A 26,991-nucleotide genomic window follows, 5' to 3' on the forward strand; every position below is an offset into this window, starting at 1 on the left:
GGTGATGGTTAAACTGCGCTCAAAACTATCCGTCATCAACAATGTTCGGTACCAACGTACCGAAGCAGCGTTGCCGGAAGAAGGTTAGCTCGATGGGGCCTCTCTTAAGGACTGCTGGAATATAGTTAAAGCAGCCATTAACTACGCAGTGGAGAACAACGTCGGGTATGTGGGGCGAAGTCGTCGGAACGATTGGTTCGACGAAGAGTGTAGACAGGTTCTGGATGAGAAGGACGCAGCGCGGGTGATCGCGCTACAGCAAGTTGATTTCAAGGCGGCATACGACATTATAGACCGCGTAGAGCTATGAAAAATTATGGACAAGAACAGCTTCCCTGGGTAGCTCACCAGACTGATCAAAGCAACGGTGGATGGTGTGCAAAACTGTGTGAAGATCTCGGGTGAACACTCGAGTTGGTTCGAATCGCGCCGGGGACTAAGACAAGGTGATGGACTTTCGTGCCTGTTGTTCAACATTACGCTAGAAGGTGTCATGCGGAGAGCCGGGTGTGCTATTTTCAACAGATCCAGTCAATTTATTTGTTTCGTGGATGACATGGACATTGTCGGCCGAACCTTTTCAAAGGTGGCAGAACTGTACACCCGCCTGAAACGTGAAGCAACAAAAGTTGGACTGGTGGTGAATGCATCGAAGACATCGAGCTCGCCCAGCTCTACGGCGAACCCAGTATCCAGAAGGTAGCTAAAGCCGGAAAGGTACGATGGGCAGGACTAGTTGCAAGAATGCCGGACAGCAACCCTGCAAAGATGGTGTTCGCTTCCGATCCGGCAGGTACGAGACGGCATGGGGCACAGCGAACGAGGTGTGCAGACCAGGTGCAAAACGACTTGGCGAGCGTAAGGCGCATTCGTGGATGCATGGAGAGATGCGGCCTCGAACCGTGTATTGTGGCGTCAAATTGTTGATTCAGTGTTATCTGTTTAAATGTTAACTAAATAAATGAAATGAAGGAGGTTCTATTTAGGGGAGAACGGTCCAAAATGCACCCCTCAAGCGTTTTCGATGTTTTCGCCAATATAAACAAGAAAATCATACCATTACAACGTGTAAATGCAACACAATGATCTCCTATTCAAAACAATAAGGTTTTTATGACCTTCTAACGCAATAAAAAATGTTTTAAAATTAGGCCTGGGTAAAACGCTTGATTGGTGGTGTAAAATGTTCAATTGCATGTAAAATAATGATGAACGCATGTTTGTTTGTTTTTTTTTATTAGTGAATTGCTACAATCTAACGGGTGATGTGGAATAATCACAAATCGTTAAATTTGAGTGAAATGAAGGGATTTTGCTCATTTTTTATCCAATGGAGCTCAATAATGGATAACTAATTATGCATTGTAATGGTCATATTCGTTCATAAATCTCCTACAACAGATTATATGAGTGAGACATTTGCCCCGGGGGTGCATTATGCACTGTTCTCCCCTAATAGGATAACTCCAAGTACCTCACCGTATATGACTTGCAATGTTTTTCCACACACATACACATACTGCATATGTAAACAAAAAAATTGCGGTACGATTAGTTATGAACGGTTTCTGGAGCAAATTGATTTATCGGCAAATGATTGCACGAAAAACTCGAGCTCGGTGTTTTCCTTTAAAATCCGAAACGAGTTTAATTGAATGATGTTGATTAAAATTTGAGAATGATTTTAGTGATTTTACCAACACTGCTGATTAACAGAACAGATGCAGATAATATATACACTGTAGCTATACATCTGTTATGCTCAACACTATGTTAAATTTTTATGAATAATTTCAACCAAACGTGTTGTTCAACTTCCTCCAACAATATGTATTGTACGTTCACTGCAAATCACTGCTCCCCATAACTAAAATAGAATGTCAATGTTGGAAACATTCCACTTAACTATATGGTTTGCTTCTACACGATCTGTTATCTTAGCGCTCATGCGAACAATATGCTTAGGTCACTTATTGGCCATATGATAAAGATTATAAACACTGGCTTTTACAATGGCACACTCACAATTGATACTTTAAATTTAAACACGAATTGTTGCGTCAGTCTCGTGTCGCGCGTACAAGCTTCGAGTGTCAAGTCGGCTTCAGCCATGGCAGGAAACTGTATCAGATACGTTCCAACCACCGAAGAATACTTTTCCGGTATTTCAGTCTCGATGGGAAACACCTCCGACAATTAACAAATTGCTTTGAAATATTGTAGAATACTCGACGCCGTTGGCCATACTGCTGGCAGTATCCGGAGGTTTCCTAGTATTGATTGCCGGTTTGTTCTACCAAATCGTGAGGACCATACTCGTTAACTATGCAAAGCATTGTCAGGTTGAGTTAATCATCGCTAATGTGATCTATACGGTAAGTACTTCAATGCCGTACAATAAGATCTTTTTTTGTCTTTTTTGAGAGGTTTTCAGCCCTAGACTGGCTCACCTCTTAACAGTGAAATCTGAAATCAAATAAAACGCAAGCAAAAGTACTGGTGGATCCGTTACTAAAACATGAAATAATAATTATTACAATTGAAACAAATATGAAACACATTTAGTACGTCAGCCTCCAAGGTCTCATTCTCCAGCAAATCCGGAGATGACGAGTTTTAATAAATATATTCTGGAAGAAGAACCTCGCAACCTTGAACCTTTAATGCATAGAGGATTACATTTTCTGGCTATTTTGTTTTAATGTTTATTCAAACTGTTAAACAAATTGTTTTATCATATTGAAACATTTTTTTTCAATCTTTTATTTTTCATTAAAAAGTTTTATTTAAATTCTGTGTTTCTTTAGGAATTCATTGATAAATTTCTTCAGCAATTACTTCAAAGAAGAACCTTCATGAATTTACATTACAAAAGAGTTCCCCTGGAAGTTTATTTTTTAAAGCTTTATTTAGATGTTTTTTAAGAAGTTTATTAAAAAGGTGCACCAATTGGTTCAAGAACTGCTTCTGGAACACCATGAATTCAATCGAAAATTCAATAAAGTAGCAAATTTATGTCTTGTTTTAACTGAGTTCAACAGTTTTCTTATCGTAAGGTTTTCCTATCGTACCGTAACTTGATTCAGGATGTGTTCAAAATAACCTAATTTTCTAACCAAACCTTAGAACATAACTTAGCGTGCAATAATTAAAATGTTGCCCGAAGTTTTTATCATAATTCAATTATATAAACGATTTTTTTTAGATAACTGATGCTGTTACAATTGTTTTATAATCTTGTTTTGCCTTTTGTCTTAAAAGATATCCGTCAAACTAAACATAATTTGCGAGCATGATAATTCATTTGTCACTTGATAGTTGATTTAATTTCCCAATTGACCTTTCCCGTCAAAAATTGTATCTTGTTTTATTGTCTCAGTCGATTCTTTGGCTTATTTAAGGTCAACTTTCCCAAAGAACCCATATTTTTTAAGCCTCTAACTATTTTTAAAATCGAAAACAAAAACCAAAAAGTGCTGCACGAATTCACCCGATGTTCGTTCAAAATCGAGCCAATCTTTAAAAAGCAGCATTTTTTCGATTTTTATTTTGAATTTCAAAAATACTTAGGGTCTGTCTCATTTGGAGAATTAAACTTAAAAGTGACAGTACGAAAATTAAAAAATCACCCCGTTATAAGAATCCCAAGTAACAATTTTCATGCTTGTTAGATTTATTTAATTCTTATAGCGGATTTATGACAGCAGTCACCATGGCTATTTGCTCAGATTTATTGGCGATCTTATTGCTGTCAATAAACCTCTAATAAATCTGCCCGAAAAACTTCAAACGTCAAATGCCGACTGGTCTTGTTAGCAGCTCTACAGTTGTAACGAAGAGCATAATAAGTCCAATTTTGGGTCGTAATGTGGTCAAACGAATAACCCCAATAAGAATATTTACATTGCAAAAGGTTTATAACGGTGTTTAATAAGAGCAACATTTTTCTGATCGAAATCTATGATGGCCATATTGAAAATGGAGAACCATCTTCAAGTCAGTGAAATTTATCACTGGAATTTATGATTAGACGGTGTTTTCGCCGCAAAAGATACGTTTTTGGTAAAAGATATAAAAAACAAACATATGTGGTTGTAACATCAATTAATTTAGTGAAGATTTACCTTATTGATGTTATAATAATTTTAAATTCATTGCCCAAAACTATATTACTTTGCGGGCGCGTAGTGCTCAATCTCATTTTTGCACTAGCTTTCACCATGAAATCGAGCGCGCACCTCATTTCCATGAAAGTACATTGGAAAAAAAAACTTGAAAAAGTATTATTTTGTAGTCATCCTCATCATGATTTTCATCAACACTTTAGTTTGTTATTATTTGTTTGCAAGATTTTGTTTCTCTTTTTTCAAAGCAACATTTTTGACAGCTGCCGCAGTCAAATTCCCTTTTTTTTGCGGGCGGCTTAAACAGATTTTTATATACTCTTATAAGAGGTTTATAGTGGTAATCTAGAGAGGGCCATTTGGACATATCTTACTCTTATAGTGGTCATCAGAAGGTAAGCCTGTAGTAATGGGTTTTATTGTCAGTTCTTGTAATTCGATCTTGAAAACCATTCCTAGCGCGGAATGAAACTTGAAATGTTACTTGGGATGGCTGGTGCTACCCAGCAATTCCAATAGGACATCGATGGAAAATGATTCGATATCTGTCAAAAATCTGGAGATGGCGAGTTCGATTCTCAGTCCGGTCTAGGGTGTTTTCGGGTTGGAAACATTCTCGATTCCCTGGGCATAGTGTATCCATTATACTTGCCACACAAGATACATACTCATGCAATGGCGGGCATAGAAAAGCTTTCAATTAATAACTGAGGAAATGCTAATAGAATACTAAGTTGAAAAGCTTGGCCAAGTTCCAGTTGGAATGTAGAGCCATAGAAGAAGAAGAACTGTCAAAAATAATCTTGCTCTACGAGCAGGGTTATTCGATAATTATTGAAATGTCACTTTTAAGTTTAATTATCCAATTGAGACAGACCCTTAGAGTCGTAAAAAAATATGGGTTATTTGGAAAAGTTGACCTTAAATAAGCCAAAGAATCGATTGACCGAATAAAAAGTTTTGACTGGAAAGGTCAATTGGTTGTTTTATTTACCAACGTGTCCAATTTCCGTTTTTTTTGCATTTCCCGGTTCACTGGGGAGACACCCAACACAATGATAATCTTCTGCCAGCGAAGTCGAAATATTCAAATTCTAGAATCTCTGGTCCCGGAACGATAATCAAACCCAACCACTCCTAGCATGGCCAGAGTTAAATCGAATACGGAAGAATAAGATAGACACAAGAAAAAAAACTTAGCTGCGCATCTTACCGTTAGGCTTGCGAACGCCAATCGAAATAGGGTAAATCACTACTTGGGCCTATGGACCCCATTCCCGGCTCACTGCACAGAAAACTAATAATCTATACTATTTGGAAGCCGTAGGTTTATGATTGATAATTTTAAAAAAGTCTCCTGTTTATCTCGCACAATACTCAATATTTTTTAACCATTCATTTCACTCCTAATCGATCCAATTATAGAAAATAAAAATGTAGATTTCAAACTTTTGCTCTTCGTTGCAACACCACTGAGCCGGAGTGATTCTTTCCACTTTTACAAAACGGTATCATCAAATAAACACCTACCTGAAAATCGTCACTGTGCTCGATACAACAATTGCTTCAGGCTGTTTATCACCACACAATAATGCTAAACTCACGCACTTCAATCTTTTCTAATTGTTCGTATCACTAGATTTTATATAAACATATTGGAATACATTTAATAATGTATCCTCGAACCGAACAAAAAATCACTTCGGCCCAAGAACTTCTAGCTGTACTGTGCTGCCAAAAAGCCAGGAGTCTTATTTTAGTATGAAGATTATCCTCCTTCGTTAATAGGAAAACGTCTAAAACGTTGACGCTTTTATGTTATTCATAATTATCTCAATTTCAAAGAGTAAAAACAATATTTTTTCTAGTTTTTGGAAGGAATTTGGATATATCTTCTCAACCAAATAAAAATTATTATGGCATCACGTTGTCGTGGAACGTGCATATTTTTGTTTACGTCGCATTTCCTACCGTCCCGAGAGAGATAATGAGAGTAAGATGTTGAGAGATTGAGTAAAATATTGCGTATGCCGAAGAGACTTGGGGTATGCCGGAAAAGCCATCGCATATGACTGAAATGAGTGCTTCACCAGGTTAATATAAATCAAATAAATGCTTTTTCAAGCGATGTTTAGCAAGAATAGCTTTTTTTAAGCAGAGGTGAACCGCATCGCAATATTACACGGCCCACAAAATTCAGGAAAAGTTGCTCCTAGTCATAAATATCAATTAAATAATGCAGTCGTGCACATGATAGGCCGGGAATGGGGTAAGAAACCCTATTACAGTTTTATAAACATTCAACATATTGCAATTGTATTTCTCAAATTCATGAACTAAACAGCGCTTTCATTTTTAAAATGCATTACATTACTTTAATGTCGATAGAGTACAAAAAGCATTTATTAATAAACAAGTCATTTGGTTAATCAAACTAAGAGTTATTCATTCAACATTTTCGTGCATTTAACTTCAAATATTGAAATTCAAATAAATAAAAACATATAAAAACGAAGCACTTTCACAAATCATGTTATATTGACAAACAACTGCTAATCAAATCGATTTGAAATATCCCTATGCGAGTATTACGCAAGCTAATACGTAATCCATAATAACATTTTTTATCAATCTTTGCAGGTGATAGTAATTTTCTGCATTATCTCGCTGGCCGTTCCAGTAGTATCGGAGCAATTTGGTCTGGCGACACTTATTGTTTTTTCTTGGTGTATATTTTCGCTGTACAGGTAAATGTAAGAGTTTTGGATGGAAAGTAATTCATAAAATATTAGCAAACTATAAGAATTAAATCAAATTCGTTTAGGAGAAATAATGACATGAGCAATGAAATCTTAAGCTAACAAAATAAGCCCTATAAATGAAGCCACGTAAAATTTATAAAATGTTGATGCTCACTCAATTGTGCAGTTCTCGCATTGAGCATTCTTACCTCTAAGAGATTGTACCGCTACATTGGCGTTATCTTATGGAATTTAATGTACATTCATCATTCCATTCATTAATCCAACCATTGTAATTGATCGACTTTGATTTATTCTTTAAGAATTAGTAATAGCAACGTGCGCGAGCAACCGTTACAGCCACTAATTGAACTTGCCGCCTTTCTTTTGAATACGCCTACAGATATATCGTGCTGACGGCAGGCGGGCATAATGCCTTGCGACAGATGTACCAATCGGGTAGCGAACGGTTGGCCAGTGGTGGATTGATTAGGCGTTTGCTGTATAGAATCTTGTAAGTATAAAAATGAATTATTCGGATTCGGTATTTGAATAAATATAAAATACTCAATCGTAATGAAATTTTGCTGGCTATTTGTGCACATATTTTATGTAATAATAACAACAATCGAATAATAGGTGTAAACGAAACCAGTGTGAAAAAGTATGTCTTAGTGACAAGATAGATTTGAAGAACGTGTCAAAGCCTTCCGGCAACGGCAACGACATGCAACTAAGCAAATGAAACTCATATCTATAATTTATGTATGACTTACTGAAGTTGTGTACAATGTTCGCGATTTCGGATGATAATTCGCTTGTTGCCAAGGATAATTTATTTCTACTTCATAAAGCTTTTTCTAGCTGATCGCAACAATTGATTTTATACCGTCAGTGCACAGTGGTGCGTTTGACGAAAATCGTGAACTTTTTTAGCCCTTTAGGGTATTGTTTTTCTGCATCAGTGTCTTCGGGAATAAATTTTACAAAACATATGACGCATCGAATGATGAAAAGTTCTAGTTCTAATTATCGCCACAGGTGGCGCTGTAAAATGTAACTTTTTTAATTAACGATTTTTAAATATGGTGTCTTCGGCAAAGTTGTAGTCTAATTCATTACATTTTTTTCTGAAGACACCAAGTGTCCATCTATCATCGTTTTCGACATACGGACGTTTTTTATGAACAGGCCCTCAAAATATTAATGATTCAGTCAAGTGCAGACACCGGTGCTTCCAAACTACCGATAGGGTCACTCCAGAAATGAATATATCTCGATCCGAACAAACCTATTTGTGATTTTCTTGATCCGACTAGGCTCTATCGTTATTTCGATCAATGACCAACTCACTCCAAATTTTATTGAAAGCCCATTTTATTCATCCGAGTAGGCCTCATGGCGATTCCACCGATCATCCAATCCTCTGCATAGTAGGGGTTTTCTTGATTCGTTAACGTCCGGTAGCGATTCGACCAACGACCGATCAATTTCAGATTTAAAATTTATTGGCCTTTTTTGTTGGGGCGTAGAACCACTTGCGCCCATTTAATTGAACTTTTGTGGTTTGATTAATATTAACTATTCGCATCTTGTAGCCTTATTACGTTAGGTAAAAACAAACGTGCCAGATATAAATTTTGGCAGCAAAACAATCAATTCAAACAAGTAAAAATATCGAAAAACGTTTTTAAAAAGAAATGATTGCCGGCCTCACAACATTTTTTCTCGTAAATTACGAAAGAAACTCCTATAGGAATTCCTCCACAAGCTCATCCAGAAATTGATTCATCTAGGGGAACTGCTCCTTGAATTCATACCATGTACCCAAATCAGCACCATTCGAAAATAAATAATTGATGCGATAATTATTTTATTTCTCATTTTTGTGAATTTTTTCAGCAGTGAGCTCGCCGGAAAACAACAAAACACGACACGAATTGAGCCCAAATTGCCTGTTTTGCGAATGTTATTGATATAGGAGCATGTTATTAATAATGGAACAGATACCCTATTCAATAAAAAAAATCTTCAGGTATTCCTTCGAAAATTCTTCCAGGAATTCCTTGGGATCGAAAAGGATGAATTCAGTAATTTCTTCAAAAAGGGAATTTTGAGAATTGGTTCAGAATTTTCTTCAGTAATTCATTCGGAACTTCGTCCAGAATTTCATTCAGAAATATCTTTGGCAATTCCTTTACGAATTTCTTTGTAAATTTCTTTAGGGAAAGTTTCAGAAGTTTGTGATTAGCATCATCTTCAATGTGTAAGAACTGTTGACCCAAAAATAAGCAATACCAGCGCCGGCCGTGACCGAATGCAGGTCAACTGAGGAATAAGTAGGAAATTGTTGACGTGATACTCGCTTTGATAGAAGCCGGCGAGTCATCTGCACTTCCACGAGGAATCACTGTGATGTTGGATATATGGGGTAGGGAGTGTGGCAGGGTTCGTTTTGGTAAACGGTCTGCCGTGTATAACGTGTAGTTTGATTTAAAACAAAAACAATCGAACGAACGCTAATTATTTTAATTATCGACCGCACTACACAACTGGATGCAAACTAAATTTTCACTTTCTGATAAATTTACTCCCCCACACAATGCAGAACAAAATTTCGGTGACCAGCCGATCGGATTGCTTTCCGCACAAAGCAAAACTAAATTTCGACGACCGGGCGATCGCTTCATGTTTTCAAAAAGTATCAAAAATTAAACCAGTTAGCCCAGAATCACAATTCTTATGCTAAAATAAGCCTCCTGTCAAATTTTCAGCTAATTCGGATAAAATTTCGAGGTAGCTCAAGTCGATTTAGTGTTTTTGGGCTATTTTCAATTTTGAAAAAAAATCTAACAAGAGATATAAATGCCGAAAACTATCCCAACAACCTCTATACGAAAGCTTTTGGTTTGCTCTACAAGTCTTGTGAACATTGCGATTCGTTCCGTTCACGTTTTGACCACATTAAAGTGATTTTCGAGCTTTTAAGTTCATAAAAACAATGCTTCCCCTAAAAGTCGTTGTTCTATGAAATTCTTGAATTCATGACAAAACATTGCTAATTTATTATATTATTATTTCTCCTTTTTCTCTAGACATTCGAGTTATATAATTGCCAATGTGCGATTTACCGGGAAATTATTAGAAATCAGAAGCTGAACATTTGTCATAAATTTACACGTTAGGATTTCTTCAAACAAATTGTTCGAACAAAGAAGCTTTGATTTCACATGTTACTACGATACACTCGATGGTAAAAGCATACTGACATATGGTGCAATGAAACTAATTTGGAAGTCGTTTGTTGTAAGCATCAAATATCATATGATTTGATTTATGTTTTGTTCGAATAACTTGTTTGACGAAATCCTAACGTGCAAATTAATGACAAGCTATTGATTTTTAAGAATTTAATGGTTAATCGCACATTAGCAATTATATTACTCAAATGTCCAGGGAAAAAGGGGAATAATAATATAATAAATTAGTAATGATTTGTCAATTATTCAAAAATTTCATAGAACAACGACTTTTAGGGGAAACATTGTTTGTATGCACCTCAAAGCTCGAAAATCACTTTAACATGGTCAAAACATGAACGAAACTAATCGCATTGTTCACAAGACTTGTAGACCACACCTAAAGCTTCCGTATAGAGGTTGTTGCGATAGTTTTCGGCATTTAAATCTCTCGTCAGATTTTTTTTCAAAATTGAAAATAGCCCAAAAACACTAAATCGACTTGAGCTACCTCGAAATATTATCCGAATTAGCTGAAAATTTGACAGGAGTCTTATTTTAGCATAAGAATCGTGATTCCGGGCTAACCGGATGAATTTTTGATACTTTTGAAAACACTATAATACAATAACACAATAATACTTACTCACCCGCACAATGCAGAACAAAATTTCGAGAATGGAGAATCTTGGTAAACGGTGTGCAAGGTGTAGCGAAGCAAAAGAAAAACATTCGAACGCGCACTAATTATTTTAGTTTCCAACCGACTGCACAAAGCAGAACAAAGCGATCCACCTTATGCTTAGTGAAAACACATTAATTTATGTTCTGATCGACTACAGCAGAAAAACGATCCGACTTCTGTTAACATTTTGCATGCTTTACGAATACACGATCAAATGCGCTCTAATTTAATTTTTGACCGACTGCACAAAGCAGATCAAAACGATCTGGCTTCCGCGAATACCTGGCATGCTTCCGGAAAACACGATAAAATGAGCATTAGGGTGGCTCAGATTAGTATGGGAAAAACTTTTTTCAACTTTTTTGATGGGCCGCCCTCTTATTCGGTTCTATTTGATGCCCTGATGCTCTGGACAAAATTTCAGCCAAATCGGCCAACGTTTGGGCGGTGCTAAACTCGTTGGAAGTTTATATGCAAAAATGTATGCAGAAACATCCAAAAACAGTGAATTGCAGTTGGACGGCACAACTTACGATGAAGAATTATGATACTCATTCAGATCTTGAAGAATTTAATACAGAATGTTTTGCAGAAAACCGCAAGAAGATTAGAATTTGCCCAGCTAAGTTATTAGCTTTTCTCTGAAGTGGGGTTTGAGCAAATTTCGTTTCTTTTACCTTTGAAAAGAAATAAATTCACCCCTACAGCACTCCAGTAAAATTCTTAGATCTTTGCCTGATAAGCTCTAATCTTCTCGCGGTTTTCAGCATAACATTCTGCATTTAATTCTACAAAAGCTGAATGAGTATCATGATTCTTGATCGTAAATTGTGCCGTCCAACTGCAAATCACTGTTTTTGGATGTTTCTGCATACATTTTTCCATATAAACTTCCAACGAGTTTAGCACCGCCCAAACTTTGACCGATTTGGCTGAAATTTTGTCCAGAGCATCAGGGCATCAAATAGAACCGATTAAAAGGGCGGCCCATCAAAAAATTTGAAAAAGTGCTTTTTGAGCCACCCTAATGAGCATTGATTAATTTATGTACCGATCGACTGCAGAAATTAGACAAACGATCCAACTTCCGCGAACATTCTTCGTGCTATACGAAAACACGATCAAATTCGCAATAATCAATTTAATTTCTGACCAATTGCACAAAGCAGAACAAACCGATCCGATCTAAAAAAAATAAGCGCGCAAGGATCGTGATAAATTTGAAACATTTTTTTGGCATTATTCGACTTTGTTGATTTACTGACAGAACGAAAGATAAGTTTGGAATTACACCCAACCAGCGACTGTCCGACCCTCCAACAATTCTTTACAAGAACCCACAAGCCTGTACAAGAACTGGGCATCTGCGAAACTGCTAGACTCCCACACAAAAAATGTAAGCTCACAATCAAATATTGTAAGAAAAGCTTGCAAAACTGTAAGATCCCATACAATATTTGTATGGGAATTGAGCACCCCCTGCATAAGCATAAGAAGCTTTTAATTAATAACTGAGGAAATGCTAATTGAATACTAAGTTGAAAAGTAGGCCAAGTTTCAGTTGGAATGTAGAGCCATAAAAGAAGAAAAAGTAGAACTTTGGAGATTTTTTTAGAATTCTTTCAGAATTTTCTAGGAATTTTAGTTCGGTAATTTCTTTAGAGAAACTTCAAAAAACTTCTCAATGAATTTCTTCAGGAGTTTCTTCAGAACTTCTTACGAAAATCTTCTGGGAATTCCTTTGTAGATTCTTTCACGAGTTCTTTCAGAAGCCTCTTTAGCAATTTCCTCGAAAATGTTTAAAATAACCCCTCCTTCAGGAGTTCCTTTGAAAATTCCTTTAGAGATTCGATCGAAAATACAGTTGATGCAAAAGTATGAGATTGCGAATATCGTTCCCGTTCGTGAGGTAAACATCCAGTTTGTTTGGACCTAAGTACCGCTACCGGTACTATCAAACTAATGCAATGTTGGTGATGAAATTTAAACATGCACTACAACATGATGAACAATAAACGGCCAGGCGAAACTTTTAGAGGCACATTTTGGCAAAATAATTTTCATGGTTATAGCGCCACTAGCGTATAAGTCTTCTTCTTCTTCAATGCCTCTAACATTCCCACTGGAACTTGGCCTGCTTTTCAACTTAGTATTCTATTAGCATTTGCTCAATTATTAATTGAAAGCTTTTCTATGCCCTCCACTGCATGGGTATGTATCTTTTGTGGCAAGTACAATGGAGACAATATGTCCAGGGTGCCGAAAAAAAGTTTCCAACCCGAAAACATCCTAGGCCGGACCGAGAATCAAACTCGCCATCTCCAGATTGGCAGATTGACGCCTTTACTCGCAAGGCTACTGGAGACCCCTAGTCCCCTATAAGTACTAGACGCATTTACTGGAAATACGTTCGGAAAATGCTTCAAAAATTTTTTGAATTTCTTTTGGATTTTTTCAGGAACTCATTCAGAAATTTGCCTTGGGAAATTCCTGTACGAATTGATTTCGAAATTTCAATAAATTCTTTCGGGAATCATAATTGCAATTTTTGCTGATTATTTATTTTTGTTTTGTGGAAAATTCCTAATTGTTTATGGAAATTTTGTTTTATTTGTGGAAATTTTGTATTTATTTATTGCTTATACCTTGATTTCTTTATTGACAATTTTCTATTTTTTGAGGGAGTTTTTATTTTAGTCGAAATTTATTGGTAAATTTATTTTATAACCCCTCAGGATTTTTTGTAAATTCTTTTGGTTGTTTTGTTTTTTCGAGAATACCTTTAAAAATTCATTTGAAATTTTCTTTAGAATTCCTTTGGAAAATCCTTTCGGAATTTCTTCGGAAATTCTTTCAAAATTCTCTTTACATCAAATCCTTTACAAATTAATTCTTTCGAAATTCTCTTCAGCTGCCGTAATCTGAAAAAGTGACATATACGCCATTTTCCAAAAATGTTGTTAATGACTGGAACTCATCCAGCTTAAAGAGAAATGGAACACATGCATGCTATAATTTGGCGCTTACATAATTTTTTCAGATCCTTTCGGGAATTCCTCAAAGAATCCACTCGGAAATTCTTCCTGAATCCCTCCAGGAATTCTCTCGAGGACTCATCTGGTTAATTCCTCCAGGAATAATTCTAGGAACTTTTTTCAAATTGGCGTAATTGATTCTGACCTTGATTTTTGAAATGGCGATCACGCTCTTAATTCAATCTATTTTGGTCAACTAATTTACCCAACACAAAGAATAGATTACGATTAATCAGGTAGTAACTTCAGTTGAACGAAATATGCAGAATAGAGAGAGTAGGAGTCGTTTCTAATTTCAAGGTCAAATACAGTTACGCCTATTTGAAAAAAGTTCCTAGAATTAAGAAAATTACTCTAATAATGCCTATGTACACTCTATGTACTCCGAAAATTGATCCAGAAATTTCTTCGAAAGTTCCCCAAATGCCTTGAAAAATCCTCAAAAAATTTGTTCTTTAAATACATTCCTGGAGCGAATTTACAAAGCAAGCAATCCCTAATTGATTATCCGAATAAATTCCTAGATTTTTCCAGGCATTCCTTTGAAGATGACAAAACCTTTTTTTGCCCATAGATCGAAACAACGATCCTTAAATGTTCAATTCATTTTTAATTGTATGATTGGATTGGCATATTTATTCAAAGTTGAAGACCATATTCATCGTTTGGAAGAGTTTCACTCATGATGTATTGATTACCGGGTATTGAAATTTCCCTGATTATGTCAGGAATTCCCTCATATTTCCATGATTTTCCAGGTTGGGAAAAATTATAAAAGACTGGAACACCGTCTTCGACCAGAGGTCGTACAGACTGAACATTTAACACCTAGCATGAGACAACAGACAGGACACATAACACCCAGCGGATTAGTGGAGAATTGTTCGATCACGAAAAGTTTCCTCCGGGGCGGGAATTGAACCCACACTCCATAGCACATGGGTTTGGACGATTGACGTCGCTAACCGTACGGTCACGAAGCCCACAATATTTTTCGGTTACTGAAACACTGGGAATTATAAATCTCTTGTTTTACTTAGTAAGAAATGTGAGGAAAGAAATCTGTTGCTCAGATCAGATCCTCCGTAAGATTGCCACTTGTGAAGTGTTTCAAAAATAAATTCCTTACAAACATTTAAAAAAGGACTTTTATGTCTGTTCTCTGTGATTGTCGTTCGATACGGTGTGTAGACTATCCGGTACGATCACATGTCGGTATACATCTGATATCCATTCTTTCCATCTGAGCATTCGGAGCATTCATGTCGCCGATGACGAATTTGACGTCCCGCAGTGAGCATCCTTTGTATGTCTGCTCCAGCTGTGCATAGAACGCTTCTTTCACGTCGTCGTCGGGTCGCCCTTTCTGTGAACAGTGCACGTTGATGATGCTGCAGTTGTCGAAACGGATTTGATCCTCAGCTTGTATATCCTTGCATTAGTTTGCTGTCACCCAATCACGCCCATCTTCCTCAGTTCTATGAAAACGATTCCCAATCCTTTGGCTTTGGTAGAAGGTAGCCGCTTGGGCCTACAGTGCAGTGCCACGACGTCAAACTTACAGGAATGTAATTCATCGAACCGTCGTCGGGGGTGACAGTGGGTCAAATGGAGGTGATAATGGTGGTATCTTCTAACTGTTTGCGGATACATGTAGCTTTTTACAGAAGTTTAACTGCCAAACCCCACCACATCCTAGGCAAGCCAAACAACTCGCAGTAGCCAGAGCAGGAGTCGTCAAATCCTTGGACGTAGTCCCTGCTACTCGCAACAATATCTCTGCTGTTTAATTCGCATACTTATAGTATAAAATTATTACACTTTAGAAACCTACAACTCTCACTATGATAACCAACTATTTCGAATTCAAGTAATTGTTCAGAACAAACGAAACCATTATTTATTTTTCCAGTGGAAGTTACAACATCACACGAATTTGCATCATTCAGTTCCCGATCATCAGCACCGTTCAAAGTGTGTGCCAAATAGTTTTACATCTAGTGGATAGAGTAGGTATCAGTATTTAATATTGGACCATATAATTTATATCTGTACTAAGAACAACTATTTTGTAAATAATTCCAGGATGAATACTACAACAACTTATACACGTTGCTTATCATTTCGATAGTTTCTATTATATTGTACCTGATTTCATTCTCTCTACTGGTTTACCTTATTCAACCTGGTTTCCCGGATTTACAAATTGTGGTAAGATAATCACAAGGGTTACTGCCCAGTTTCTTGAATATACATCAAGTCAATACAATTTCCATTTCCGATTGCCCAACCAATAATATTTTAGAAAAAATTCAAATATCTCCGACTGGTAGTGCTGGTGATCAAACTTCAGGTCGCCATCCTGGAAGCGATCTTCCGCGGGGTGTACATTGACTGCACCGAGTTCCCCGGCACGGCATGGTCCCTGATGAATCGTAAGTCGAAAAGTTATAGCAAACATTTGGAAATTACATCCAACAAACCCATGACTTTCAGTCGCCAAACAACCGTTAATAATACTTCAAATGATCGTGCTGGCATTTGCTACGTGGAGGGTCTACCGTAATGAGAAGAATTACAACGCGTCCTAATCCAAAATCCATCTAGGTAAGAGGGAGAATATCGAAATACATACATTTTAAATGTGGCCTACTATATTAAGGTTTAAAGCTTTTTCAATCACAATGATGACGGTATGAGCTGTAGAAACAATCACAAGATGAGAAAGAAAATGATTGGCAACAGTTCACCATGGTGTGAAATAGTCAAGCGAACGAGCGTTAGGCACTGCTGTTTCAGCGGTTTCAGCGGCGCACCAAGCGGTTGTTTAACTTACTTGTGACACAATTCATACGTACTTTCGTTGTAGGATATCCTAAGTTTTTTAAGTTAAGGGATATCCGATACGATTTATGATCAATAAAATCTGCTAAACGAAAGCGTGGGCAGCAAAGTAGGTTGTTTCATAAAAGCGATTGGTGCGATTTGGCAGGACCCCGGCCACTTCGTAGATGGATGGTAGTTATGATTTTTTATCTCTATCTAGAATGCTATAAGAATCAAAATCAAAACAAAGTTAAAAAAACATAAAGCTGCAATGCCCATCCCTTTTGTAAATAAATCAAACTAAGACTAAAATACCGTGCCATGCCTTTATAGTGAATGTAAGGAAATCTATCAAGATAAATCTGCATACAGAGAAATACACACGCAATTGATCTGAAGGTTAAACATTAGATCGCAAAGATGGTGACACAAGACACAGCCGATGGTAGCAGAAAGGGAAGTTGACAACATAACTCAACATCAACGTTGCGGTATGGTGACGATTACTCACTAGACTGAACGAACATGTTTTTTCTTCAACACTGCCGCTACTTCTTCTTTTTCTTATCATTTCACCCCCCACTGAAACATTGCCGCCTCGCTGCTCAGTGTTAAATGAGCAATTCTACAGTTGTTGGTTTCTAAGCCGAGTTACCATTTTTGCATCCCTAAATCATGAGGCTAACACGATGATACTTTTATGCCCAGGTAAATCAAGACAATTTCCAATCCGAAAATTTCCCAGACCGGACCAGGAATCGAATCAGCCTTCAGAACCTTCAGCATGGTTTTGCTTTGTAGCCGTGCATCTTACCGCACGGCTAAGGGAGGCCCCTGCCGCTACTACCTACGTACTAACAACCAACAAATCGCATCATTTTGCAACGCCAGAGTGGCGTCGCGTCGTTTGACACATCACACCAACCGGCTACTAAAGCTAATCAACTAACGAGCCACCTCTTGCGGTTATAGTAATTATTTTGCCTCTTCTAATCGACAGCATCAGCATAGCAGTGACTTGAACTGTTTCTATATGATATAAGAATTTCACTACTCAATTTTTCTTGACTTTTGCGAACAACAAAGTTGTAGTTATCCTAAACATAAAATTCATTAAATTTTATCATTTAAACACCAAAAAGAAATTATACCAATAGAGTGAATGTTGTTTCATTTTCGTTATCATTTTCGTTTCAAAAATTGAATGCTCTCAACCATCCTTACGGTATAAAGGTTGTCATATAATTGTTCGGTGAGAGAGTTTCTTTTTATGGTTTCATTACATTTTCCTCTGTATGGTAGTTTTGGCAAAATATACGGAAATATGATCAGCTGATATCTCCCACTCAAATCCGGTCTGCAGTTAGCCTTGCGAGCAAAGGCGTAGGATTGCCAGTCCGGAGATGGTTAGTTTTATTCTCGTTTTGTTCTAGGATGTTTGGAGGAATGCTGGGAAACATTCTCGACATCGGGCATAGTGTATCCATTGCAATAGAGCATTCCGGGAAATTTTCGGAAAACATATTTTCACCTAGAAAATGAAATTTTATCAACAAAGTGTTCTCAGCAAAGTCGAAATTTATTGTTCAAGTTTTTGTTGCATGTTTGTTGCACTACATTTTAAGATTAAATTTTTACTTCTGTATTTTCAATTTCAGCATTGTACAATGTTCTAGAAAATTGTGCCTTATTTAATTTTAAGGCACTTTGCTGCGGAAACCATTCTGATATATCGTTTTTTATCATTTGTCATGATAATTTAAAATAATAACGTTAACTTTTAAGTTTTTATTTTTATATCGTATTTTTGTATTATTTAGTTTCATAATTTAACATTCCATAATCCGCTATCAAACCCAGTGGTGGAAATCTGTAAGCCTAACCCTCAAAACAAGAAATAGGCAATGCAAAATATGTACTCGCAAACCTCTAAAAATGTTCGTGAAGCTTCGCGAGACATTCGGGTCAATTTAAAGAATGAAATAAAACAGCATTGGACGCTCTTGACGACACTCAAATGGACTCCCAAAGCGCTCTTTTTCCCATCGATCAGCGCAACACATCTGAGACATGATCTATGCTACCCGCCGCCTCTCATACTCCTACGCTTTCACTGGAGATTAATTTTAGTCTTCAGTGGAACATCAATGGTTACTGGAACAACTTGCTAAACCTAGAACTACGAACATCAGTTTAACATGGACCATTGCCCTACAAGAGGTCAACCTTGTTCCTCCCGATACTCTGGATCGTTACATCGGAGGGAAATACAAGTGGATATGTAAGGTAGATTCAAATATCCGGCCCTTTGTTGCGATAGGAATCCTTCGGGAGATCCCCTTTGATGTCCTCCAGATTAGCGAAGATCTCCCAGTCGTAGAAATCCGACTCCGAGGAAGCATTTCCATCAGTGTAGTGACTGTTTACCTCCACTGCGGAGCAATCTCCGGCATTAGGCACAAGGTGAGTAGAATCATTAGCGAGGTCCCCTCTCCACTTGTTGGAAACATGAGCGCCTACCTTCCGACGTGGGGTGTTAGAAGGTCTGATCCCCGTGGCATCCATTTACTCGAGACTCGGTCACGGCCACTCGGTCATCACCATTGATGCGACCACTGCTAGCCGGTCTTCTCTTCCCGTGCTATAATGGGAAGTTGCCCTGACCTCTATGGAAGCAACCAGTACCCAATTCAGGTCACTGCGGACGCCTCTCCCTCCGCTGTCACTAAGTGGCCTCGATGGCGTTATGATGCCGCTGACTGAAAATCATTCGATGGCAACATTCGACGCGCGATAGAAAAGAGCACCCCGCTAACTCTCTCCGACTTCTCCAAGGTCGTTCTTGACGCCGCTGTTCCTTCCATCAAACCAATACTCGGCCTGGAAGAAGAGCTCTCCGTTAGTGGTCGGATGACAGGGAAGCGCTCAGGAGGCTTCCCCCTGGACACCCAAATAGGGTAAGTGCATTGAAGAACTACAAGCAAAAACACTACGAATGCCATACGATCATCCAAGACGCCAAAAGAAAACAGTGGGAGAATTTCCTTGACTTCATCAATCCGGTCCAATCCGCCTCTTAGCTATGCACAAGACCGTACTATTTCCAACACGTCGCAGGTGGCTATCCAGCCGATTTTCAAAAGCTCATAGCCACCAGGACCCTGAAACTCCAGAACTTTCAAGTACCGCCGGACCTACTATAGGTGCTCCAAAAACCAGCCCTTTCCATTCGGCGAGCTTTCCATCGCTCTTGCCAGAAGCAACGGGAAGTCTTCTGGTCCGGATGAAATAGGGTATCCGATGCTGATTGAAAAACCTTCCCCCTACCGTAAAAATACTATTCCTCGATCTGATAAATCAAACCTGAACCAATCAGACCTTTCCCGACGAGTGCCACCTCAGTCACGTTATTCCGATTCCAAAAAAAGAGTAACTCCTCCGGCGACACCGCTGATTACCGGCCTATCTCGCTGACTTCCTATATCAAAGGTCGAAAACAAGCCTTTCGTCCGGGGTTCGTACTTCGCCGGATTAGGAGACGTACTCTAAAGTGCCTTCGACCAAGGGAAACACACCGATCTAGTTTCTCTGGATATTTCGAAGGCGTTCAACCGCACTTGGGCCCCACTAGTGCTGAAGCAGCTGGTAGACGGGGGTGTCACTGGTAACGTTTTATCTTTTGTTCACAACTTTCTCTTTCGCCGGTCCTTCCACGTCCGTATCGGTATCCGTATCCTCATTTCCAAGCGGTCAATACCGGCTGCAAATCGAGGATTCTCCTTGTTAAAACTTTATCCAGACCACATAGGCCAAAAATACAGGGCTACTCGGGCAAGCGTTGGTGGACAGCAGACTGCTGCTGACTTGTGTAGCACGCCGGGAGCTTGTCAACATAGTTTCCCAGTCTTCAACAAGTATCCCCACATAGCATCCGGCCTTCTTCCCTCTACATTTGCGGCGGCTGCCTGCGCTGAAGCGAGTGTCATCCCATTTCGCCATCGTGTGTAGGCGGCTATTTGCCAAAAGCTGCAGCATACGCTTCCACCACATCCGGAAGCCACATGATCCCTCTCCTCGTTCAAGAAGATCGGATCCTGCATACGATGGCCGGCGTCAGCCTCCCCCCAGTGGCTAGGGTCCACTGGCACGGAGCGAGGAGCTGGCTTTCCTTCTTCTTCTTCTTCTTCTTCTTCTTCTTCTTCTTCTTCTTCTTCTTCCTCTTCCTATTGGCATTACATCCCCACACTGGGACAGATCCACCTCGCAGCTTAGTGTTCATTGAGCACTTCCACAGTTATTAACTACGAGGTTTCTAAGAGCATCATTATCGGTCACCTGTATTTGATCACCTGTCAGTCGCGCTATTGTTATAGCAGCGCGTTTAGTAGTGACCGGTAAAGTGTCAAGTAATGATACTGCACTGCCAAACGGCTAATACTCGCGCCCGATAATCTTGCTCTAAGCCAGGTTACCACTTTTGCATTCGTATATCATGAGGCTAACACGATGATACTTTTATGCCCAGGGAAGCCGAGACAATTTCCAATCCGAAAATTGCCTAGACCGGCACCGGGAATCGAACCCAGCCACCCTCAGCATGGTCTTGCTTTGTAGTCGCGCGTCTTACCACACGGCTAAGGAGAGTAACAGCCAACATAAACCACTATATTGCGAGGCACTTAAATAGGGGACATCACGGAAGCTCGGTCACCGAGCTGCTAAACACCGAGTTTATGAACCAAGAGAATCGCTACACTGACACTATCGAGACAAGGAGTCGGTTTAGGCGTTACTGGGAACAACCTAACGATATCGGGTAACCTTCCTGAACAATCCAGCGTCTTCTCAGTGGCAACTGCAGCTCTGTTTATTGCCGCTACCACTTCCCCCGACAAACCAGTCATAGTCCAATTTATTTCAATTTGTTTCACTTTAATTACTTTATTTTATTATTTACGACTATCTTATAGAATTTTTATATTAAATTATAATAAAAATTCTTGAATATTAAACATTAAATTTAATAATAACAATATAAATCTTATTTTAACTTTAAATTTTATTTCTATTACAGGTTTAATATTAATTTCACTCATTTTGATTCAGTCTGTGCCATCGTTGCGCTGCAAAGCGACCAACCGAAACATCCATGAATCCAGGCCATTTTCGCTTGCGAACCACAGTCGACAACCTCCGCCTGAATCCCGGGGCACTGTGGGTGTCAGGGAACGTCACTACGGACACTCTGGCTGGAAACGGGCACCAAGGTTGACGTTCCACGACATCGGTTCCCCATGCTGCCGTTAAAGCCTGTATCAAAAAGATAGTCATTCAGAATTGGGTGAACCAATGGGCAGCTTCCAGGAGCATGTTGCTACGGAAGGTCAAAGGTCTCAAGGACTAGCAAGTCACCTCCCGCCTTCGCACTTAATTTCGGTGGAAGGCCCTGTCAGATCGAGATGTCTTGGCTGACGATATCGCAAGCGTATCAGCCCTCATCTGCTTCCTCAGAGATTAAGGGCTGTACTACTAGATTCAGCTTGGGCCTTCCGGGTGTAAGTTCTACCCACGGAGTTATAAGGTCCTGATCATTCCAGGGTTGTTGTCCGTTGTACGCTGTCCGGGCACTCCAACCCGGGTCGTAAGTTATCTGTTCCTAAACCATCATATCAACAAGATCAGCTGGAGGGGTTTTCCTCACCAACTTCGCTGACATCGTCTCCTCATATTGACACCAACCGGCCATCACCTGTGTAACAGGAACAAGAAAACTGTCGCTCTCAGAGTGAGTCGTGTTTTCTGCTATACTCTACCTTTTGCTTTGCGATCTGAATATCGTCTTCGCCTAACTAACGTTCTGATCAGATTTTTGCGGAAACCCTCCGCTCTGCATAGTTTTTTTTACGGAAATCCTTCGCTCTGAAAAGTTTTCATTTTGGTTTCCATTTTTGATCGGTTTTATGGATTGATGTTATGCGCTAAGTTAAGGTTTTCTATCTGACTGTATCGATTAAACATCGGAGAACAGTGCATTTCAACCGTCCAGCTTTTCCTGGATAACCGATCAGCCACATGTGGCCACCCGGCCGAAGTTTGTCGATGGGGACACCCCACCGTGGAAGAAAACCGTGATCTATGTCTTTGTCCTGCGTTTTCGTCCAGCTATTACCTTTCAACAAATTTTCTGTACTGTATTTTTTCCCAATGGCTTGCGGAAGGTCCTTAGATTGGACCCCTCCCCCAGTGGCTCCCATAGTACTGGCGATACCATGACAAATGAAAAACTAAATCAATTTTAAAATTCACAGAAATAAAGGGGAAAAACATTGGAACATGTTTCTCACGTATGTTCTTCTTTATTGTTAGTGTGTTCATTTAGCATTAAATTTATTTCTTCTACTCGAAGAAACCACAAATACCCCTGGGCCAGCATCATAATTTGCCATGTAACCTCATGCAGAGAATGTCCTGGCCCATGCTTTGATAGTCATGCCATTCAAAATAATAATAATATTTATTACATGATTTTCAGCTTCTTTTTCAAAGGCATTTCTACTTAAGATCGATCCCTAGTTGATGTTTTTCTCTACAAATATATACCAACTTTGAAATATTTTATATTATATTATTATTCATTCCATGACATAATTATATACAACTACACACATCAGGAGTTAAAAAGAACGCGATGCGTATGGTACGGTATGTCCACTGATTTCATAGTTGATGTATCGACCATTTCAATTTTCACCGAATTTTATTTATTACACGTTTACTAAATTAATTCGACCTTTGCAACATCAATACGTTGCTTGTTCCAGACCTCATTTGAGTTTTTACGGGCTCAAATATTTTAAATGTGCGATGTTTATCCTTAAAATACTCGAAATACGTGCGAAAGTGCGATGGTTGCTACGTCAACTATGAGATCATGAGCAGTAGTGTGATTCAAATTTTGACTTTTTTGCCCCCCGATGCTTTTACGGTTGCATTTGCTATTTTATTAATCCTCCTAAATTTTTAGCAAATTTAGATGTAATTTGATTGTGCACACTTTATTTAAAGTTTGTATGGCAATTACTGTGAAAATCGACCATTATGTGAAAGACCGCTCCGTGAGGTGGCCCATGAACTATTTAAATATAATCAACAAATTGACTACACAGAATACTTCTCAAGCTGAAAGGCAGTTGCTGTTGCGAAGCGATTTGTCATTTGGAAGCAAAGTTATGAAGAAAACAAAAATGCTCAATATTCAGGGTGGCCACTCAATTTCCATTTTCGAATTCCCGGTTTTTCCCGGTTTTCCCGGTTCAAATTTTAAAATATTCCCGGCTATAATGTATCAAGGAAAGAAATGATCGGAGGAATAGGGTTTTGTATTCATTTGAAAAATCTATCTGTGAAACAACCATGCTTGTTTTATGCATGTTTTACACATTTATTATCAAAATCTATGGAATTGGAATAGGTATATTCCAATACATTTCAAATAAATCAAAGAAGAAAAACAATATGGTAATGAGTTTATCCACTTCTTTTTATTAGCATTATTACATTCCCCACTGGGATATTATGAGACTAACACGATGATACTTTTTGCCCAGAGTAGTCGAAAACAAGTTCCAACTCGAAAATTTCCAAGTCTGGCAACGGGAATCGAACCCATCCACCTTCAAATGGTCTGGTATTGTAGCCTCGAATTTTACCGTACGACTAATAAATACCACGGTAATGTGTTAATAAAGCACTCAATAAGCATTTTCCGCTGTGACACTTTTTATAGAGGCAGGCTTGACGTTCACAAAGCACAAGGCTCAATACGCAGAAGGCCATGGGTTCAATTCCAGATCGTTTACATCTTTATCCTTCAACTTGACCATTCTAATAGTAACTGTTGAATGGTAAATTAATTAAGCGCATTTCTGCATCCATTCTATCTCTTTTAGCACATTGGCAACCCGTTAACCAAGACAAAGATCTGCCAATAGAATCTTAACATTCTACGTCATTTTTTGGGAGAAGCATCAATTATTTTTCAATGTAATATTTCATTTGAAAAACAAACGAATACATTATTGTTGATAGAACTGTGATCAAAAAATCGAAATTTACCAAGCAAAGTATTTTTCCAGAAACAAAAAAAATTTAGCTTTCTCCAGAAAAATAACAACATTTAACGAAAAACAAAAAAGGCAAGCATGAAAGGTGCATTTATTCAATTGCAAAAATAATTCGAACATAAATCACTTCTATTCCATGTGAGCTTAAAGCATTCGTATTTTGCTGTTCATTTGCTGCTCAAAATAACGTCCCATCAATTTAAAAAGGTGTTGATAAAGAAAACATATTTCAATTGCTTTATTTTAGAAGTTATATGCTTTAGGAACTTGAGATAAGATGAAACATTCTTTTAAATTTAAAACTATTATTAAAACTAACCATTATTAAAAAACGAGACAGCTTGAGAAATATGTTTGCCAGATTTCTCGGAGAGTTGCGAAGCAGCATAGAATTTTCTGAAATTATTAATCAGATTTATAGAAAATAGTCTTGATTAAAATTTGGCAAAGATACATACAAAACTAAGCATTTTCTCGCGGATATCAGAAAAAAAGAAGAGAGCTGGGATTTGTAAAAGGATCTTAGAAATAAATTGTTATGGTTATGGCTTCTTCAATCTCTAAACTGATAAATTCCTTAAAAATTCCTGAAATCTCTGACACTTGAGAATAACATTTTTCTTTCAATTTGTGTTTTGGGAAATTTTCAAATTGATCAATTTCTATATGAAAAAAATCTTGGGTTAAGGCGTGATTCCTAAAACCTTTATCAAAGTCCTAAAACTTTCAACATTTTTTTTGCATATAAAAATACCTTATAACAATATATGTATTAGGGTGGCTCAAATTAGTATGGGAAAAACTTTTTTCAACTTTTTTGATGGGCCGCCCTCTTATTCGGGTCTATTTGATGCCCTGATGCTCTGGACAAAATTTCAGCCAAATCGGTCAACGTTTGGGCGGTGCTAAACTCGTTGGAAGTTTATATGGAAAAATGTATGCAGAAACATCCTGAAACTAGATCGACAATACGCAGTAGCGAGCACAACCAAGATGCAAGAGACTCTCCGGCAATCCCAGGGTCGGCTAACTACTGGGTAATCAAGGGTTTTTCGCGGTAAACAAAAACTAACAACACAGAACTTTCACATTACTTGCACATAATTTTATTTTTCCTAATTGTGGTGTGTGCGTGTTGTTCTGTGTAATAAATTTGTGTTAATTTGTTAAGTGTGACCTAGTTTTAACGATGGTACCGGTACATACCGCTGCTGCTGTTGGTGATGGGAGCAGAATGGCCGACACAGCGACTCCTGTCGAGCTGTGCGACCAGAAATCTCGCCGGAATAGCGAGGCGAGCGGTGAACGGACGGTCTTCGTCCGACGGGGCCAGCGGGCGTTGCTGGACGATGGTGGGCAGGCGTCTTCCCTCGTAGGCGCGATCGGCCGGCCGTGGCTTAGCCACCTTGGACGGCCGAGAGGGGAATTCCTCCTTGACGATTAGGGCTCTACGGCCCGAGGAATCGTCCGATGAAGGACGACAGAATCCTTTACGATTTAGGCGCGGAAGCCTGACGGCTTCACGGGCCGAACCGTGTGCTGGACGGAAAAGCAGTCCGAAAACGTCGTTGAAAAAGAGGTAGGAAAAGAGAGGTCCTGAACACTTTTTCCCCGGAGCTCACACTAGCTCCCACTAGAAAGGGGGGGGGGGTTCACTTGGAATACTGCACTTTACTTTCACTTCACAGCACACGGACGCCTGATTTACTAAGAGGCCAAATTTGGGCAATGGCTCCTCTTTTAAAAGAAATTCCCTCCATATTTCCCGCTATTTTGCATGTCATTTTATCCAACATGGCATTTATCCAAGCTTGATGCCATGTTGGATATTTTATAGCGCTCTCATATAATTACAGCGGTACCAAACCCTAACGCTTCTGTGGTAGCTCTGCTGGTATTACACGAGAAACGTGAAGGCTCCGACAAAACAACATAATTACAAAACAAAAATCTACAATTTGTAACCAAACGGTTACACTATCCACCACCCCGATGAAAAAAATGTGAAAGCACGAAGAGATTTTGCATTTTTTTTTTCAATTCACTCTCTCAAGTCATCTTCGGCCGTCATCGGTTCGTGGATGTAAAACAATTTCAAAATATATACAATACTAACACAACAATTTAAAATTTATTAAACTACTCTACTTATATCGCGCGATATCATAATAAAGCTTTACAACAAATTAAAAATATAAATAATAAATATAATAAAATA

The 26,991-nt window shown here is 38.5% G+C and overlaps 2 protein-coding genes across 2 annotated transcripts in view; one reads left to right on the plus strand and one right to left on the minus strand.

Annotated features, from left to right (window-relative positions):
- The window catches only part of LOC134222516 (TATA-binding protein-associated factor 172), a 277,075-nt gene that overhangs the window by 138,400 nt on the left and 111,684 nt on the right, over positions 1-26,991 (minus strand). The gene's annotated exons all lie outside the window — the stretch shown is intronic.
- On the plus strand, positions 2,065-16,469 carry LOC134220695 (uncharacterized). Its single transcript, XM_062699797.1, has 8 exons — positions 2,065-2,162; positions 2,224-2,375; positions 6,765-6,871; positions 7,269-7,379; positions 15,737-15,833; positions 15,910-16,035; positions 16,130-16,259; positions 16,321-16,469. Exons 1-8 carry the CDS (start codon positions 2,111-2,113, stop codon positions 16,413-16,415), a joined length of 870 nt encoding a protein of 289 aa, XP_062555781.1. The 5' UTR covers positions 2,065-2,110; the 3' UTR covers positions 16,416-16,469.

This window comes from Armigeres subalbatus, chromosome 3 (assembly GCF_024139115.2).
Source record: "Armigeres subalbatus isolate Guangzhou_Male chromosome 3, GZ_Asu_2, whole genome shotgun sequence".
NCBI classification, from domain to species: domain Eukaryota; kingdom Metazoa; phylum Arthropoda; class Insecta; order Diptera; family Culicidae; genus Armigeres; species Armigeres subalbatus.